Source organism: Scomber japonicus, chromosome 20, assembly GCF_027409825.1.
Source record: "Scomber japonicus isolate fScoJap1 chromosome 20, fScoJap1.pri, whole genome shotgun sequence".
Classification (NCBI taxonomy): Eukaryota; Metazoa; Chordata; class Actinopteri; order Scombriformes; family Scombridae; genus Scomber; species Scomber japonicus.
Window position 1 is genome coordinate 21,782,797 of NC_070597.1, and position 20,592 is coordinate 21,803,388.

General features: G+C 37.9%; 1 protein-coding gene across 2 annotated transcripts in view; it reads left to right on the forward strand.

Moving 5' to 3' along the window:
- LOC128381751 (zinc transporter ZIP11-like) overlaps positions 1-20,592 on the forward strand; it is a 130,133-nt gene that overhangs the window by 19,918 nt on the left and 89,623 nt on the right. For both annotated transcript variants that reach the window (XM_053341786.1, XM_053341787.1), the window contains exon 4: positions 3,269-3,427. In XM_053341786.1, coding sequence (XP_053197761.1) covers positions 3,269-3,427 — 159 coding nt within the window. The remainder of the gene's footprint in view (positions 1-3,268; positions 3,428-20,592) is intronic.

Below are 20,592 nucleotides of genomic sequence, written 5' to 3' on the forward strand. Positions count from 1 at the left end.
TATATAAGGGTATCATTAGGTGAAGTTCAAGTGCTTGTTTCTTTTATACCTGTGCAGATATGAATATATTTTTTCTTCTCTATTTCCAACCAACCTCACTGCAGAAAGTTGGAGCAAACAGTCAGCAATTTTAAGTTATAGGGCTGCACAAACCTAGGGTGTTACCAATAACACCCTTCTCCATGTAGATCATTTGTATGTATATTCGCAAAACTTAGAGGGAACAGTGACTACTAATCTTCAGATCACATCAATCAGGAGAGATTGATGGTACAATTGGCAATATTCTCTCAAAATTGTGAATCATTTATCAGGGTTTAGATTGGATTGCAGCTTAATTTTTAAAAGGTTATTTTCCATCTAATATTAGTTATTTATTTTGTTAGGGTAAGTGTACAATTATTCTTCAGTCAATGTTAATGTATCTTCTCCCCACCTTTGCTCTTTTACTTGGTTACTGTATGTTCTATGGCTTCTTTATAAGGGTCCACAGTAATACCAGTATAAATCTTCATAGCTGACTAGGCCTAAACATACTTCACCAGTTTTCAGCTTCCAGTTCCATTTGGAGCCAAGCAACATGAATTGCAATCAACTTTGACATTGTTATACTCATCTGATTGATATCCAGTGCTGTGCAAAAGTTCAAGGCACTTTAGATGTTTAAATTCTTTTTCATATTGCAGTACCATCAGGGAGGCATTTGATTAGTCCCAAATTTATTCTGCAGCGTGACAATGACCCCAAACAAACAGCCAGAGTCATTAAGAACTATCCTCATCGACAACAGATGGTTAGGCCCCCACAGAGCCCTGATCTCAACATCATGGAGTGGGGCTGTTATTACATAAAAAGACAAGCAACTGTGATGTCGAAACCCACAGAAGAACTGTGGCCACTTCTCCAAGATGCAGGAACCAACCTGCCAAGTACCTTCTTAGAGGGAACAAACACAACTCAATACAGCCTGCACTGAGCTGAAGCCGAAGTGAGCCGAAGCTGATGTTAATTTTAATTTGGGTTGATCAACTTTACATTGTTGACCTGTATTTTATATTAATTTTGTTACTGAAAAAACACCTTTCAAGATTGTAATAACATGTGTGTGTATGTATATATATATATATATATAATCTCACAAAGGGGTTAGATCCCTTCTATGTGTTTATGCCAGTTTATTATAACTAATATTTGTCTTCTACTGCAGCTCAAGTTGCCATGAGCTGTAATGACGGAAAATCATGAAATGTGGCCCAATTATTTGGAAATGATGTGCATGTGCTTTCAATATGAGTCCAGTCGACCAGAACTGTGGTGCTGTAATTAAGGCCCAAAAATTCAATTTAGCAAAGGCCATGCTCCTTATATTGTAAGTCCATTTGATTTGTAATCTTACATACAAGTCCAGTGCAGTGTGCATCTTGAACCATAACCATAAGTCTGCCAGTAATGTTACATCTACTATTTGGATTTAGACTTGATCAACACTAAATTTGGTATACAGTCAAATATACACAATACTACTATAAATGAACAAGATCAGTCAAAAAACATGGCCACTATTAACCAAAATATCTTAGGGCTTAGAGAATATTGGCCCTAACTCATAAACTACTTGTCTGATCATCATAAAGTTTGGTACATCAGTCTGTCAATCTTGATTAATCTTACTGGAGATATCTTGCACTATATCCTGAACATACACACTGAGTTTCTGTCATTCAACACAAAGGAGGATGAACGGTGGAACTTAGAGAGTGCGATTATTGAAGTGCTGCAGGCTTTGCGACGGTGAAACAAATGTGTGATTGGTCTCTCTCCTTCTTTAAATAAAATTAAACTTGCTGAAGTGACTTTGCTCACCTTTGTGAAGCCTGGAACCTGCTCATTGCTGCTTGCGGCTTTAAGTTTGGCCTATTGAATTGATTCGCTCCATTGAGCACAAAAAGGTTTGAAACCAGGAATTGCAGCTTGCAGCTATATGTTATATTATTTTTTAGACTAAATCACCCACTCCTAGATTCTTAGCCAAGTTCAGTTTCAATTAAGGTTTTTTTCTTTTTTATCTATCTGCTCTACTTGTGTTAACTGTGGAGATATGAAGATGTCAAACAAATACAACTTTATCCATCACATTGTGTCTTTTATAAGTCTGTTCTCTTTTGTGGTTTTTACCTTGTGCTGCAAGCTGTGGATTGAATTTGAAAGCAGATACACAGAATACTTGACATTAATACTATGTAAATATGTGCTTAAGTACATGTGGGTTGTTTTTTACTTTCTAAATTTAAAGTGGCATGAGTCTACACTGGGTAAAATTGCTAAGCAATCTGTATAGACAGGTTTTAGATTGGAAGCAGGGTGAGATTGTTTTGTAAAGTAAGAAAAGGACCATTTGTCCTTGGCAATCATGGTGAGGATTTGATCTCTGTCAGGATATGACATCATGAATCAGACACAAATAAAACTGTAGATTTTACCATATTTCACATAGTTCAGCTCCCAGTTCCACACAATATCAGTTGCAATCAACTTTGGCTTTGTTATACTCTGCCTGATTACTGCCTGGCTAGGCTTGATGCTGGTGGTACACTACTTTTAAGTGCTGGAGCTGACTGCAGCATAACAATATGCTGCCAGGGCTGAAACTTTTGTCTGCATTTACAGTACTAATACTGTCAAGTAAGCAACTACTTTGACAGGTGATAAAAAACAGACTAGGCTTTGAAGTCAATGATGTTTTCAGGAGGAACTGGCTATGGATGTTGACTACACTGGATACACAAATGCATGGTACAGATCCTAACATTGACACATGCAGACTGGTCCAAACATCAGCCTACAGTGTTGAGTGTGGTTAATATTATTGTTCATTGGCAGTAAAAAAACTGAACATAATCTGTTTTAATCACTTTAATCAAGTTTCAAGTTTACCACAGAGTTTATATTCCAGATATTCAGTGGCCTTTGGTCAGATCAAAATACTTTTACCAGAAGACATTGCTACTTGACAGAACAATCTGGAAGACAGAGAATGATATGTTATAAATAAGTGGACATTACCAATCCTACACCTTTTAAATTGGCTCATTTACAGGACATCATTAAGTTGTTTTTAATTCATCCTTTCTTAAACTGGTTGATAGTTAGTGGTGACATTTATATTACCTCACATTTTGTAACCTTTAGTCTTAACAGCCTTTTGTTTTGTATTTGGACTTAAGTTATATCTGCCCCCCTTCCTTCTTCTTTTTCTCAACTGTCTCAGGTAATGTTGGCTGCTTCCTATTGGTCTTTGTTGGCACCGGCGATCGACATGGCTGAGGATTCTGGGAAGTACGGCTCATTTGCTTTTGTGCCTGTGGCCGTGGGATTCACACTCGGGGCAGCCTTTGTGTACTTGGCTGACCTCGCCATGCCCTTGCTGGTAAGAACCTGATTTAGGAATGTCAGATATTGTTAAAATCTGTTCGGTGTCAGTGTTTCACATGATAATTATTACTCCATCATGTAGGGGAAATATTGATGATTGATTTGGTGAAATTAAAGTCATACAGACAAAATTATTTAGAATCATTTGGTTTCAATTTCAATCAATTTGGTTTGATTTGACAAGGAGCTACACACAGAGTTTAAGTGTTGTACTGATTTGATTTTTCTTACTGATGTACCTCACTAGTCCTTAAAGTACAAGAACCAGTGCGTAGAATTTAGAGGCATCTAGTGGAACAAGAAATGTAATGCAATATTCTTAAGTATGTTTTAATTAGTGTACAATCACTTGAAAATAAGAATTGTTTGCTGTTCCAATATACCCACATAGCCCCTAACAGAACAGAAGATGGCCAATATACATACAGCCATAACATTAAATGCCTTATTTTAGTAAAATTCTATTTTCAGTATTGAATGTTCAAACTGTACAGAAACACTGAGTAACTTAATTGCTTTAATCGAAATTCTAATTCAAATTAGAAATTATCCCATTTACCACCCTTCACATGAACATGAATAGCAGGACTAATATAAGAAATTGGAGTAGGACTCTAAGTAAGAGCAGGACCACAAAATAATTTGATGATACTAAGATTGCTGAAACATGCCTGGTTTACTGGCACTGCTGTGAACTGATTTATATGGTGGGGGCATTTTCTGAACTGCAGGTCTGAAACCGTCGTCTGTAGATGTACTCAAAGCAGGGATGATATAAGTGGGTTAAACATTGACAAGTGCTCTTTGATAAATGCCTGCTGGGGTGTGAATCAGTCACAATCAATAAATAAAAAGTACTTAATGCCTGATGTGACCTGCCTTACACCACATCTGCTTGGGTCAGTTCCATCTCTTCTTTAGAGATGCACTCTCCTCCAGAAACATTATCAATATATCCATATACAATGGCAGTGCAGATGTTCAGTCACCATGGGTACAAGCAAAAGGGGTAACTGAAATGTTCACGGCCTCTCAGGCAGGGCCTGGAAGAATCATTATTTTGATATGACACTTGAAGGTTGTTATGACTGAATTTCTTATTGTAGTTTTGAAGTTTTTCTTGATATCACATCATTTGTCTCTAACTAACAATCATAGTATGAGTAAAAGGACACTTTTCAAGAGCTGTAGAGGCCTACTCAATGATGTCAGCAATTTGCTACCAGGAAAACAGAGTGAAACACAGCCAATGAACTCAACAAACCTAACAATGAAGACACCTATCATCTTAATCTGCAGCTGGTCATCAGAATATCTTCAGCTGTACACACCATGGTGTGATGAGGTGCCTGGTAAGATGATACCAGACGGGGAGTTGTGGTCCTCTGAAATGAGGCCGACGCGGAAGTAACTTAGAACTGCATTCTAGCAAAAGGCCACCAGGGGGCGACCGTTTTGGTGTCAAAAGGACTTCCGTCTCTATACAAGTCAATGGAGAATTCACCAACTTCTCACTTGATTTCTAACCTCAGTAAACGTTTTCAAAATGTGTTTATGGTCTCAATCGCTAGTTTAAAGCCTTCTTCAATGCAGTATGATGTTCATTTGTGAAATTTTGACCTCCCTGATTTTATATTTGACGATAAAGCACGGTATGCATTAGGGCGTGGCTACGCCGTGATTGACAGGTTGATTGACCAATGTCCTCGAGATCCAGCCCTCTCAACCTCCCCGCTCCACCCATGACTCCGCCCATGGCCCTGCCCATGGCCCCGCCTCATGCCCATATAAGTAGAATCCGTGTTTATATTTTTCCCAGAATGCAGCTGAAATATTTTCAAGATAGCGCTGCCTAGATTCGAAACTATTGGCTTCTGAGCAGCAGTCCACAAACCAATGTTACGTCCATTTCTTTTATACAGTCTATGTCTGTTGCAGTTGTAAGGATCAGATTATCCTGGTTTACCTGGTTTGGGCTGAACATTTGATATAAATAAGTGAAGCACAGCTCGTGGACTGATTATTGTCACTGAGTGTCAGTGTTTCTTTCCAAAAATGAAGATGTTACATTTGTGGTAGAAATTTCAAATGAGAAAAAGAGAAAGTAAACGTACGTCATTCTTCAACTCCACAAGTCAATGAAATTGGAAAAAATGCAACATGTCTTCTTTCCTGAGGGATCACTAAAGAGAAGATGAGGCTGTTTTCTCTTTGCCTCTCACCACTGGGGCCCATCAGATTGAGAAGTTGAGGGCCCTGGGGGGCTAGGCCCATCCATCCAGGAATTTGGCCCTCCCAGGAGAAATCAACTCTGTTTTAATTCATGCGCTTACCGAGGCATAAGCAATGGTAAGCATGTGCATTAAAACAGTAAGATGCGGCTTAAGACTGTGGGCCCAATGATGTGAAAGAGCCCATGAGGGTCAGGGAAAAAAATAAAATAAAATTGACAGGGAGGGAAAAAACAGAACAAACTCCTTCCTGTTTTTGTGATTTTTTTTGTTTGTTTTTTCTTCAGTTTTTTGGATTTAGAGAGAAATGAGATATCTGTTCTCCTTAGTATCTCTGCTCCGAAATGGAAACCATCTGGCAGCTGTTTTGCCAGTGAGGGAAGTTTGAAAACAGCTTATAATGATTCTATAACTTGTATTTGGTGCCACCATACTGCATTCTTTAGAGAAACACAGTTTCATAATGGACTCCATCTCATGACTTTGGATATGGGAGGCGGATGTGCCAGCAAGGAGGCTAAAACCCATGGGAAGTAGCATCTTAAGGTCTGGGTCTCTTAAGAGAGTGAGATTGCACAGCACTGACTGTACCCACTGGCTATGGTTAGACAGTCATGAGTAATTGTGTGCGCATTAGGCATTAGGCAGGTTGGACGAGGCAATAGTTGGGTTGTGGTGGGGCTTACCCGGCCAGTTATTTTCCTCTGGCTGGGACTGGCTGTACTCTGTAACTTTACTCTGACGCTGCTGTGATGTTTCAATCAGTCCGAAACTACAACTCTGATATCAAGTAACAAAGCTGACGGCAGATCCCATTTGTGTTCAGCTAATACACCGAGTCTCTCAAATCCACAACTGGGAAATCACTCGATCTCGGTAGTTGCTGTTGGGAAGCATAACTGTGTATTCGGCAGGCAGTTCTCAGTATTCAGTCAGACTGGATGTTAGGTGTAAGATGTCATAAAACATAGAAGTCTGACAAATCCAATAAAAGAGAATCCAAGAAATACAGCTCACAAATCTGCCAGCTGTCAAACCAGCAGCATGCTAATGTGGAAGTGGAGACAGTTTGACTCGACAAGGTAGAGCCAATGTGTTATTATCAAGAGACCTAGAAGTACATATTGCCATGACAATGAGAAAGACAAAGACAGGATAAATGCAGACCAGACTCACTGATACTCATGAATTCATTTGATTCCCTGATGGAATATTTATTCATTATACGAGCAAAGATTGTAAAGGGGCTAACGGATAGTAAGGCTTTGTGTAATACACAATGATATCTTGCACTATTGATTTACACAGTTCCTCATGACAGAAGCTTGGTCTATTTAGTGGTTAATATTCAGACATTTGGTACATGCTTACATATACAGTACAATAGGAGAAAATTGACAAAAAAGAAACAAATACAGCATCTGTATGCTTCTTATTGTTACATCATCATGTTGAGGGCACAGATTCTCTGTCTGCCTCCTTTTGACGAGTAATAATTTGATGGTGATTCAGTGCTATTATTACACACCGAACAAGACTGTCCTTTGTTCAACTTTGCCTTATTTCATCTTTTGTGTGGCTTAGATAATGGCGTAATTGCTACTCATAGAAAACAGCGATTGATGAATAGAAAACAAGAAGGAGGAAATTAGTCTGGGTCAACCACTAGTAAAATTTGTCTTGAAGGACTGATGAATAGGGAGTTAACAGCTCCACTTGCCTGCAACTCTTATAGAGATAACATTTTAATAAGATGATGCTATACAACTTTTTGTCTTTGCATAGAGAGCCAAGAGAACCAAGAGAAGCACAGTGCAGCAATCAGGAATTCAATGATTTAGATTAGGGGTGTGACGAGATCTCGTGCCATGACGAAAACGATATTTCTCGTCGAAGTTAATTTTGTCTCGCAAAGCTATAATTATGGGGGCGCACCAAAAAAACAAAAAAAAAAGACGATCGGTTTTCTATTGCTCATTCGCTCGTCATGTCTCTTCTTTTTATAATGTCACGTGTGGATCATTAACCTTGTTGCAGCTTCTACCTGCTGAGAAGATCTCACAGAAGTATGAGATGAGGAGAGGAGTAGTGTTAAGTTGACCTCAGGTCTCTACAATGAGAGTAGGAGGATGGATGGAAGCCTAATGATGCCAAAAGTAAAATGAGTCACAAAATTATAACACAATTTATATGTTGCTCTACTTGTGTATTTATGTGATACAGGATTTGTGCAATTTACTTTTATTTCTGTTTTTTTTATTAGCAATATGTTATAATTTGTTTTAATTTGATTTTTTATTAGAATTGTTTCTACTCTTTATAATTTACCTTTTAGTATTTGTGATTGTATCTAACTTCTTTATTTATTTTTTTATTTCCATAAATACAAAATTATCCATCTATAAAATATCTATATGGAGAAACCTTTTACAGTGCTGCATACTGCATATAATAATTATGTATTTAGAAGGTAGAACTAAAGTGATTCATTACAAGATGATTAGTTCTATTCAATTTCCATTTTGTGAATTTCAAATAAATGAACAGTCATTTATTTCCTCATTGAAGTTTTCTTCAAAATAAAGTTAAAATCTCGTCACGATCTCATGAACCGTCACACCCCTAATTTAGATAGTTGAGATCACAGTTGTCACTTGTGAAAAATGTGCATTATGTCAGACATATGCGTAATAACTCACAAATGAGGAATATTCAGATGTACTACAAACTAAACTCTACAATCCTTCAGAGTCTTGGTCGAATAGTAATCTGAGCACGTACTGAAGAAGTCCTTTGTGTTCATATATTCATGCTACAGTAGCACAGTAGAGAATGGAGGTCAGTTTTAAGATCATAAAGGTTTTCATTTGTATGTTTAAAAAAAAGAGTCAGAAGTCTGAACTAACAAAATTGGATGAATCGAGACGAGATGTCAGCCTGTCCTCCATCCCATTTTCTATCACGCTACTACTTCTACATATTGAAAACTGAAGGTTCTTGTCAAAGTCAGTACTTTTTCTAATTTCAGGAAACTTCCTACAAATTTACAATGTATAATTTAATGATCTGCTCTCAAGGTTATTATTAGGAAATAATGGATCCTGAAATGAATGTGTCACCTGAACTTATTACAAAAGCTGTCTTGGAGACAAGGGGCTGTCACTTCCATTCCAACTTAATAAAAATGCATTTTCTGAAAAGGGAAACACTTCGAAATAAATTACTTATGTTTTGAAGTAGAGATGAGCTGTGTAGAGCCTCTTGCTACCAGTAATGGAATATTCAAGTCTGGTCTCAGTCTTGAATCCTGTCTCAAGATGTTTTTCTTTTTATTATCCTGGAATTGTTTGATACTCAAGGGGTTTGTGACTTGGACTGGCCTCGTTCTCGCCTGTTGAGTCTCTTGTCTCGTATATTCTCGTTGGCTTATAACTTTCTTTATGTCTTTCTGCTCCTGCGCCTGTTGTTGTTGCAAGTGTGTGCGACCCTGTCTGAGCAAACCACATATGTGGTCATCAAAATGCACAGTGATATCTTTAAATATGCCTACGGCACTACAAGCTTTATTCATTCATCAAGAGTACGTGACTGTAAAGTTTACTGGCAGGAGCAATCTGCCTGACATGATTAGCCACTAACTCCTTCCGGTTTAAGGTAAGAGCTGAATCCATACACTGTTTTATTTATAAGGACATGTGCCCATATAACATTGATGAAAATAATAAATTGATATCAAGGATGTATGGCTAACCAAGTAAGCAGCATTTCAGTGAAAATTACTTTCCATGCTTGAAGACTGGATTAAAAGTTTCCCAATGTCCTGCTGCCCTTGATACATATTGATGTTTCCTTTTTAGATATTCTAAACAATACATTTTGTATCACGAACAACAGAAAATATAAACCCTGCAGTGTATTGTGTGGTAAAAAATACATCTCTGTTGTTCTTGCATCAAAACCATTGACTGACTCATTTCATCTGAGGATAGGTACACACAGGGCTGTGGCCAGGATTTCACAAATACTGCAATCCATACTTCATATTTCCTGAACCCATTCAAAAATACAAAAACAAAACAAACCCACATCAAAAAAAGGGGGCTCATTTATTTATTAATTTTATTTTATTTTCCAACATTAAGGGCAAAATGCAGTTTAAAAAGCTCTCAACACACTACAGGGAATATGGCTCTGAAAGAGACCTACTAAATACATGTATTTGATGAAATCAGTTGAATTGTTAAATAGTTGCCTCTTATGAAAAGTCAAAGTGAAAAATATTTAGTCTAAAAATATGATAATAAACCTTCAAAACCCTCTTTTTCCCACCTTGAGTACAGTTGTTTGTTCTTTTTGATACTAATACGAGACTAAATTTGGACGAAAGCTGTTATTTCGCTATTTTTCAACATTTTATCAATTCGATGATTCATTGAGGGAATAACCTGCAGATTAATCAAAAATGTGAATGATCATCAGTTGCTCTACATTCATGATTGAGTTCAATTTGAGCAAGATCATCGTTATTTTAGCAGGAGTACCGGCGCAGCTTTTCTTGAAAATTGTGATTAATTGCTTCTTGAGTGAGTTAATTGAGAGCCATGATATAAACCTTGAATTTTAAAAAAAAGAAGAAGCTGAAACCCAAAGTGGAAGATAATTACTAGTAGCAATGGTAATAGCTTAGTGAAAAAGGAAAACTGTTTTGTTCCAGCAAGATCAACGTCGTCTGATGACTTAATTAAAGCATCTCTGAGTGCTGCTTCTGACCGGGTTTAACACAGTTCAGGACAGGAAGAGACGGGACTGAGAGAGACAGAAATGTGATGCAGCCACTATGGTCGGAGGAGCACAGAACAGCTGTTGCCTTAAGCTCCTGCAGTCACACCAGGACAGCAGCAATGACATGAATTACATATGAAGGAGCAGGCTGACACATCGCCGTCATGCACTCTCATACAAGATGACACACACTCAAATAAACGCAACACACACACAAACACACAGACACAGTCTACTGAGGATAACTGAGAGTGAAGGAAGGTGACGATACATCTCACCTATACATTCATAAACAACACACATATCTTAAGAAAGCAGGTTTGTTGTCTGTGCTTCAAACCCTTTAAAACAAGTTGTACATTTTACATGTCATTTGATATATCTGACTAAATGCAACAGTCAAAAGACAAAACCTATTAGCATAAAATCTCTCATGTCATATAACCAATAACTTTGGTGGAAAATGTTGCGTTCATGGACCACATAGCTTGAAGCAAGAAGCTGACTGGGAAAATAGATTTTAGGGAATATAGGTGATCGCTGTTTGATGCTGATGACCTTTCACCAATCAGACTATAGGTTACCTTTCCTGCTCGAGTTCACATTTCAGTATTACACTCTGTTTTTAGTTCTGTATTTTTTTTGCATAATCCCCCGTTGACCTATCTCTTGGTCAACACAGGGTCCTAACCAGGCGGGGAGTTCCGGTCCTTTGAAATGAGGCCAACGCGGAAGTAACTTAGAACTGCATTCTAGCAAAGGGACTGTTTTGGTGTCAAAATGACTTCTGTGTCCATACAAGCCCAACTTCTCACTTGATTTCTAACCTCAGTAAACGTTTTCAAAATGTGTTTATGGTCTCAATCACTAGTTTAAAGCCTTCTTCAATGCAGTATGATGTTCATTTGGGACATTTTGGCCTCCCTGATTTTATATTTGACAATAAAGCAGGGCCCCGCCTCATGCCCATATAAGTAGAATCTGCGTTTTTATTTTTCGCAGCATGCACCTGAAATTTTCAAGATGGCGCTGCCTAGATCCAAAACTATTGGCTTTTGACTGGGTGACGTCACGGATGTTACGTCCATTTATGTTGTACAGTCTATGGTCCTAACTAAGTTTAGTTGAGACTCACAGACATCAAATACGTACAACTACAATATAAATATACATTAATGTAGCTCAGTGTCACCCGACTTAGAGCTTTTCTTCAATATCAGAAGAATCCAGGTGGTTGGTGTAAATGTAAAGTAACTTTTGCCCAGTTTTTACCAGCTTTGTTATGCAGTGCAGGATGAAGCTTAGACTGATGTTGCCCATGTGTTATTTTTACCAACATAATCCTTCACTGAAGTCTGGCACTTGAAATTGACAAGCAGATGGTAAACAGAGAAACTGATGTAAAAAAATGTGTGAATAATGGCCTGGAGAGCTTTTCAGGTATATGTCAATATTGTTCTCTTCTTCAAAGCGGCTTTACGTTCACAATTCAATATGTTCCAATTCATTTCTAACCATTTCAACTTCCTGCTCTATTCAACTACTCATTTCCACCCCGCAGAGATGCTTTTAGTCAGACTCAGTTTAGACTTGTTTTTTTCTGTTTAGGAGATGTGGAGATGCTTAGCTGTTGTGAACAGCTAAGCTCATACATTCACTGTATGAGTTTAGTTGCTTATAAAGTGTAGTCTAGTAGTATAAATAGCAGTAAAAAACAACTGAACACAGTATGAAGCTGTCAGCTATAAAAAAAACAAACTTGTGATATAGACCCAGACCTCTTCTGGTATAAATCTGGATACATATGCAGATGTTTTTTGTTTTTTTTATATAAAAAGAGATGTGGACACAGCTTTTAGTTACAACCCCAACGTAGTGGGAATGTGTTATTGTGCAAATATTTGGTGGTGTTTCAAACTTATTTGCAACCTTATTCATCCTGTTAAGTCCTGTTAGGGCTTATAGCAGTCTTTTCTTCTTCAGCCATTTCTTTTATTTTAAGCTTGTTCAACTGGTGAACAATGACACAGTTAATGAGCAGGTAATAAATAAAGAGATATTTGTCTCTGAAGAGATTATCATGAAAATTTCTCTTGTCAGACCCTATGCTCTCACAGCTGCACTACAAATCTATTTGGCTTCAGAGGTAGCGATTAAAAGCTAACCTGCTTTTTTTTCTACTTCTCCTTTCAACTCAGCGGGGGCTAATTGGGCAGGTGACCTTCCTGGCCTAAAAGCAGTCTGTATCAGAAGTGATGAGCAAGCAAGGCTTTGTTGTAGCATTCAGCACTTTCCAGACCATTGTGTTGTAAATGGGTTTCAATTCTCTGGGCTAAAGGCTTTTACTAGGAGCACATGTTGGTCAAAAGAATTCCCAGCACACATGCAGTTTGTTGCAGTTTGTGCAATGTAGTCCTTTTTAAATGAAATAATGAATAAATACATATAAAGTAATACTTATCTGTCACAGTTTAAGCCTAAAAAAGACATAATTGGTATGAAAAAATGCCGTGACATACAGTATTAATATTACTTCTGACTGGCAGTTCAGCTCAGTGTTCCTGTAGCAGAGTATCACAGTATCAACCCCTGATCATCCTGAAATTAGTAAGATACTGTAAACAGTCTCAGATGTACTGTTGAAACCAGTCTTTGATATGCTGTTGCAATCTTGCAGTCACAGAAAATGGTTATTGTTTACAAATGCACTCAAGTGTAATGTTTGTTTGATCAGATGGTGCTACAGTCTGTGGCCTTGGTGATGGAGCTGAATTTCAAAGTGTGGAGGGACAATATGTCAGTGCTTCAACTAAGCTCTGCCAGTGCTTCTTTTATCAGGGCAGTAAATGGGGTTTAGTAGGGAATATGTGCAATTGCTCAGTGGGGATGGTGACTGGTTGCGTCACCTAACCGATAAAAACTGTCCCATAGAAAGCACAAAGGACTTATTGAAAAAACAGGCATCAAACTTAGCAGATAACTTACTTGATGAAGTCACAGTGCAATTTTCACTACATTCTTGATGCATCGCTTTATTAAGCTTCAGTATCAAGTGTATCATTACTTTGTATGATCAACAAGTTTAACATTTCACAGAAGCACTGAAGTTGCAGGACAACCTGTCAACATACACCTCTTCCTCCACTTTGGTCTGGACTGTCTCAACAGCTATTCAGTCATGGTGCCCAATCCTATTTGCTTGAGTGATCTTCTGTACTTTCAGCCATCACGACCAGCAGGTCAAAATTTTCACCTATCCAGTAAATTATGTCAAAGTCTACCAGATGGTTCAGGACACACTTTACTACTGACATTCAAGAGTCTGGTAATACTATGACCGCGTACCTGCGAAACTACTGATACTCCCATCAGCCTCAGCTGCACTTTGTGTTTACTGCTAATTAACCAAAAGGTGAAAATGGAAAGTATGATATAGCCAAACAAAATCACATCACAGACCTATTACTAGGGCTGGGTATCAATACCTTTCAAGGTAGTGACCAAAATCAATCCATACCAAGTAATATCGAAACATCTCCCATCAAATGATACCTGCAATCAATCCTTTTTGCACCCAGAGCTAGAAAATATGACTATTTGTATGGACTTGCTCACAGCCAATCAATACAAATGTTCTTCAATTTAATGCAACATGTGATTGGTCCACTGCCACAGCAGCTGCAACTCATCTGTGGTGGTGCAATTGTGGTGAATTTGAGTTAGCATGCTTAGCAGTTCAGTAAGATGCCACCTAAACACTCTAAAGTGTTGCTGTGTGTAATGCATATCAAATTAAGTATTCAATTGGAATCAGTATCACTTTAAGGGTACTAAGATTGGTGCTGGTATCGTCATTTTTTAAATGATACCCAGCCCCACCTGTTAGCGTCTATGTTAGCGTCAGATTCTCAGTCTTGTTCTTTGGCAGTTACCTTTTGCGCTATTGGATAATTTTTAGTAAAGAACAATGTATCATATGAATTTAGTTCACAACTGGACTTCATGATACTTGATGATTCATTTTTTTGTTCCTTATTTTCTTATATTATCATTTTTGCTTTTAGAACAGCATAAGTCATATTTGGTTAGATGTAGATTAATCCGTTTTTTGTTCATTTTGTTTTAATTCAGGTGTAGCACTGCAATAGTCTTAAAAATATCATTTGGTCTTTGATGTGCTTCATCACATCAGTCATGTTATTATTCATTAATCTTATCTTTTCCCTTAAGTTTCGATATATTATTATATTATTATTTGCTTATTTTCTACACTTCTACTCTTTTATACTTCCATCCCTGCATCCATTCTTTATTGGCATGTCTTCCATGTCTTTCTCAGCACATTTCCTTCTCATTTCTCCACATATTCCAACGGCTTCCCTCTGCCCTTTCTTTTCTTGGTGCCATGGTGACAGTAGTGGAAACATCAGGCTGTGATAATGGCAAGCACGAAATCAACTGAGACGTAGGGGGTCTTCCACACACACACAGCGCGGGGGGCGATCAGTGTTTGGACAGCTGCTGGTGGCACTTTTACTGGCTCCTCAACAAACATGGGAGTTGAATGAGAAGAACGATAGAGGAAGGGTAATATGGATAGAGAGGGAGAATTGGGGGTTGACAGGGAGAAAGATGGGGTGATAAGGTAGGGAGGATGGGAGAGAGCTGGACGGAGCTAAAAGAGCCTAAGCTTTATGATGAAAACCAGGTAACCAAGACACTGCATAACAGTTCCAGTTAGACATTTTATCACCACTCCTTTTCCCCCTTTCTTTTTCTGTCTTTATATCATCACTTTTCTGTCTTTATATCATCACTCACTTTTCTAAAGGCTGCTCATATCTTCAATAAATGTCTTGTAATGTCTGAACTACAGTAAAATGATTTTTGGAACCATGTAATGCAGTTTAAAGGGGACTTATTATCCTTTGTCTTATTTTCAGTCAAACATATAGTGTTACAATGCTGGCTGTTCATATTAAATGTGAATAAAGTGTCAAATAATAAGCTAAATGTATGTAAAAGTAATTCCTGTAAGCAAAAAGCACCAGATTTAGACACTAATTTAGTCACTAAAAGCCATGTTTCAAGTCAGCTGGATGCTGTGAGTATTGTTTTTATTATGCAGTATTGCCAAGTAAAATATGTAGTTCAACTGTTGGAGGTATGCTGGTCATTTGCAGCTCTTCATCATCATATCATCATCACTGTGGCTGTTTCTGCTAGTACTACTCCTCTCTGACGTTTTTCTAACTGATCTACTCTACAAAGTTGTGTTGACTGATTTTTAGTGCAGCTAACAAAGCTCTGCTAATTCAGTGAAGAACAAGTTTAATTTCCTCTAAATTCTAAAGCTTTCAATATGAAGCAATAAAGCAGGAAATGTTGGGTTTGCATCAGGAGTAACTTAACACAACTCTGAAACAGCTTTCTGAATAAGCTTCCTGAAGCTGGCCAATCAGAACAGAGTGGGCTCACTGGAAATGGGGCCTGAAAGACACAGAAGCTAAGACTGCCTATTAGAGACAGAGGCTAAACTGAGGGGCTGCATAAAGGGCCAGTAGAAGGTAAATAAGGAGTTGTTTGAACTATGAATCATGCAAAGCTCCTATAGTTTGTTCCCAGAATAAAAATATAGACCTGGTAATGAGCATAATATTAAAAAAAACCCTTGAACCTTGAAACCCTAACCCTTATCTTTAAACTCCATTGTGTGTATAGAATATGAGCCGGAGAATTAAAAGCCATGAATCTCCACACCTGGAAAAGTAATTGCTGAGTTTTGTTGGGTTTTAGTATTAGGTATAAAGGGACGGAGTGGAATATTGAGTACATTTTCTTTTCATTATATTTGCATTCATGGATGTTGGACCTCAAACATCAACCTTGAAATTCATTGTGCTTTTTCTGTACTATAAATGTATTTTAATATTTAAATCAAACTAGACACAAAGCACCAGTTTAAGTGTTCCCCTGTAAATGAAGGTGTATCGATTCACTATGTACATAATTGTCATTCAGTTGAACAGAAATATTAGAGGTGTTATCATTTGTAATAATTTCTACTCGGCACACTATTCGTCTTAATGACTGTGCCGATCACAGTGGCGCATGATTAAAATGACTTTGCAAGTGAACAGGAATACTTTATCTGAGTGGCAGGGAACAAATGATGCCACAAGTGCACTGGAGCTTTGTTTAAGAGTTGATTTTGTGTATCCTGGAGCAGTTCCCGGAGTTATGCAACTGCTTTGTGGGATTATATACTGCTCTTTAATCTGCACTTTACTTTGCACTAACAATTTGTTTCTGCGTGTTTGGTCTGAAACAGGCATAAGACTAGAGGTTGTATATTATACATACTGCAAAGCCCTCTCAGACAGATTTGTGATTTTCAGTACATAAATAAAATATAAAAAATAACCTGACTTGAATGCACCAATCTTTTCACCACCATAACAATAAGGCTCTAGCTGTGTTTTCATTTTTATCATTTTTGTGTGTATTTTGGTGGTTAAAAGGCTATAAGAATAGTCCTTCATTCAACTTTACTGAAAATCTGGCCATCCCATTTTCTGGCTTTCATTTGTCCATTGAATGAAATTAGAAAAAGAACAGATAAAAACCTTAGAAGAATAGATAGAATAGATAGTTTGAAAGGGATGGTAGAGGGAGCAAGGAAAGTAATGTGGAGAGCCTGTTCCATTCACACGTATATGTTTCAAACTCTCACTCGTGTTCCTCGCCATAACAATATAGTCATTGGGGGCAAAGGAAGAGTTGGCACCCTGGGATGGGAGCATCGTGTCATGGTATACAATATATATCACCAGATCTGTGTTTCATCTCCACAGTATAGAGGACCCATTTAGCCAAGCGGACAGTAGTAACAATGACCCTGAGCACAGCAAACACATGACATCTTCACTGTTTACCGTGTCTGGGGGAGAGGGGGTGGGGTTGTCTTATAGTGGAGTGACTGACTGCAATGTTTAGTCATGGTTACAACCTTTTGGACCCTGTAAGTGGGACATCCCTGTTGTGCAATACCATCAAACCTATTTTGTTTTTAAATTCAGTAGCCTTTACTCCATCAGCTGCTCTGACTAGCAAATTGCAGACACTTGACTGTAAAGACTCACTTACACCTTCAGTTTCATTGTAGACAGGCACATAGACAGGAGAAGAGAGAAATCCTTCACATGGTCTTTTTTATCTGTAACAAACTCTTTAAACCATCATCTGGTAAAGCTGAGGAACAAAGAACATTCCAAACAGATATAATACCTAAAACCTCCAAAAACCTCATGCATGACAATATATTCTCCCTTCCCACACATCATTATGTCACCTTTTAAAAAGGACTGCCACCTACCTGAATGACATCCACCTTCCTTTATTAAATTAATGACTCATTGCTAGTTACACAGTAAGAAAACAGACTCAACTTTAAAGGTAAAATATGTTGAAACTGATGGAAATTAGCTCTGCTTAAACTTTAGAGTGCATTTTTGAATGTTCTCACAGAACGGTGATTGTGGATTTGGTCCTCCGAACAGTCTAGTTCCTCTTCAAAGGTATTTTTTGTCAACATGGACTCTTTCAACTTACATATGCCACATTTGTATTGTATCAAGACAGATTCTTTAAAAAAATAACCCATCCTTTTAAAGAGGAGACTCCTGTTTTATGCTGCTTTTTTACAAATGTGAATGATTTCTTGCTCAAACTGTGGCAATCAAATCAAAAATCATCCTCCTTGTCTCTTGCTCACCATCTTACATCAGGGAACTTGCCTTTCTTCACCCGCTCAGGCGGAGTTGTCAGCAGGACTCCTGAGTCATGAACAAGATCCCTGCTGAGTTGAGTGGATGTGTAGTCCAGCCCTTGGCGGCCACTGACTCGCCTAAGGGTTACTCTAGTGATCATGTTGATGATGCTGGTCAATGTGCAATTCAGAGTTAGTCAAAGTTAGAGTCATTTGTTTTGTGCCTTGTGTCAGGTTCATATCTTGTTCAAAACAAGTAAGAGAATATGTGTGTGTGTAGTTGCCACTGTCATGATCCTGTATTATCCAGTATATAATACAGGATAGTTCTAGGATATAGTTCTTTTCATATGTTTTTATGACATTATGTATGTCCCACTGGAGCCATATATACACACAAGGCATATTATTGAACAAACATTACATCCATCTGGGGAGCCATCTTTAATAAAGTGAGAAAGGAACATACACAAACTCTTTGTCTGTCTGTGTTGCTCCCTCTCACACACAAACTAGAGAACAGCAATGAACAGACATGGCCTTGTTACCTTTCCTTGTTGCTTCCCTCCCACACATCTACTGTCAAACAGCTTCCCTCAGTCTCAGAGGGTCCCAGTCCTATTCTTATTCTGGCAGTATACCCAGCGCCTTATTACACCTCCACACAAAAGAGTGCAGCTGACTTTATTACATTATTTTGCATTCATAATGAGATATAATGGAAATCAGCCCTCTGCTTGTTCACAGAGTGCTGCATAAGGAGGAAAATATGGCTGTGTAGCTCTCCCTCTATGTAGCTGTGATTGAAACACCTTCAACTTTGTAATGATTCTCAGAGCTTTGATTGCTCGTGATTGTATAGACACGCAATAGAAACAAATTGATGAAGGAGATTCTTTATTGTTTGGTTGTCTTCTTTCTGAGAGGGAATTTTGATCTGTTCAGTTTTTGAATACCTTGCACAACATGATTAAATACTGCACCAAGTGATTTGAAAAGGAAAATACACGTTTTGAATTTGGTTTGTAAATATACTGGATTTGCAGATGAGAAGACGCTGCTTTTGTTCTTAGGAACTGGGACTCTGATATTATATTAAAAGACTCAGAATGAAAGTTTGGTAAGAATAACCCTAATTATATGTAAATGAAGGAGGATGAAATTTTGTTAAGATTGCTTGTTGAGGCCAATGCACTGAATCCTACACTTCCCAAAATGAAACTTGATTGGCTTTATCAGCACACAGCACACTTTTTTAATAGTATACAGTGAAGAGTGCCAAATGTCCCTGGTCAAATTTGAGCTGAGAACATATCAGTTATGCGTATGTCCCACTGCGAGGCCACCATGACACCCAAGAACATACTTTTAAAAAAAATTCGTGACAACTCTGTCCTCGATTCTCTTTTTCTATCACTTCTTTTGAACAAAAGGTCATCCAAAACCAACAAATATGGCTTATTGGAAAGAATGCTTGAAAGAATAATGTTTGCTTGGAAAATTACTATGAGGCTTTTCGTTAAAAAACAGAAATCGTATTAGAATATAGTCTATCAGGCAGGGCCAAATGCCGCAGGGAATGTGCAGAACAGGAAGCTAACCATGAACACATTTGTTATTTCTGCCTGGTGTTGAAAGGGTTTTGGGAAGTAGTTTTCTGGAGAAAGTCACAAGTATTTTCCATTAAATAAGCTGTTACAACCATCCAATATCGTATTAGGTACCATCCCATTAGAGGTAGAGAGGGAAGGAGATAAACATCTGTACAGTAATTTGTATAGCCACATTAACTGGTTGGATGCTGAACCACAATGTATTAACACCTGAGAGCTTACAGTTGATGGAATTAAGCAAATGGAAAGAATGAATTTGAGTTTAAAAGACATACTTTTCTTTTTTTCTAATACTATCTCCTTTTACTATGTAGGAGGCAATTTTTGACATATTCTCTGTTGATGGATAAATACCAATACCTAAGCTCAAATTTTCCATAATAGGGTGAGTAAATAACATCTCAGTGGCAGCTGGAATTTAGACTTAGGGGGCTGTTGGATGAAAAATGGTGCAAGACTATAGCTTCAAGTCACACTGATAAAGACAATATTTAAAACTTGAGAAGTTATTCCAAACAAGTCTGACAACCTTGTGACCTGAAGGGAATAATCTCCGACCACTGCCTGGATTTTTATCATACTTGTTCTCTCCCTTACAGACTGCAATGAGCTCTCCTGTCTCTGTCTGTTATATGGCTACCACTGGGAGTATTACACTATGATAGATAAGGATGCTGAGAAACACTCCAGCTATCTGAAGGCCGTTGTGTTTTATTTCCCACTAAATCAAATTGGGCTTTAATAAGGTGGGATGTGCAGTCTGATG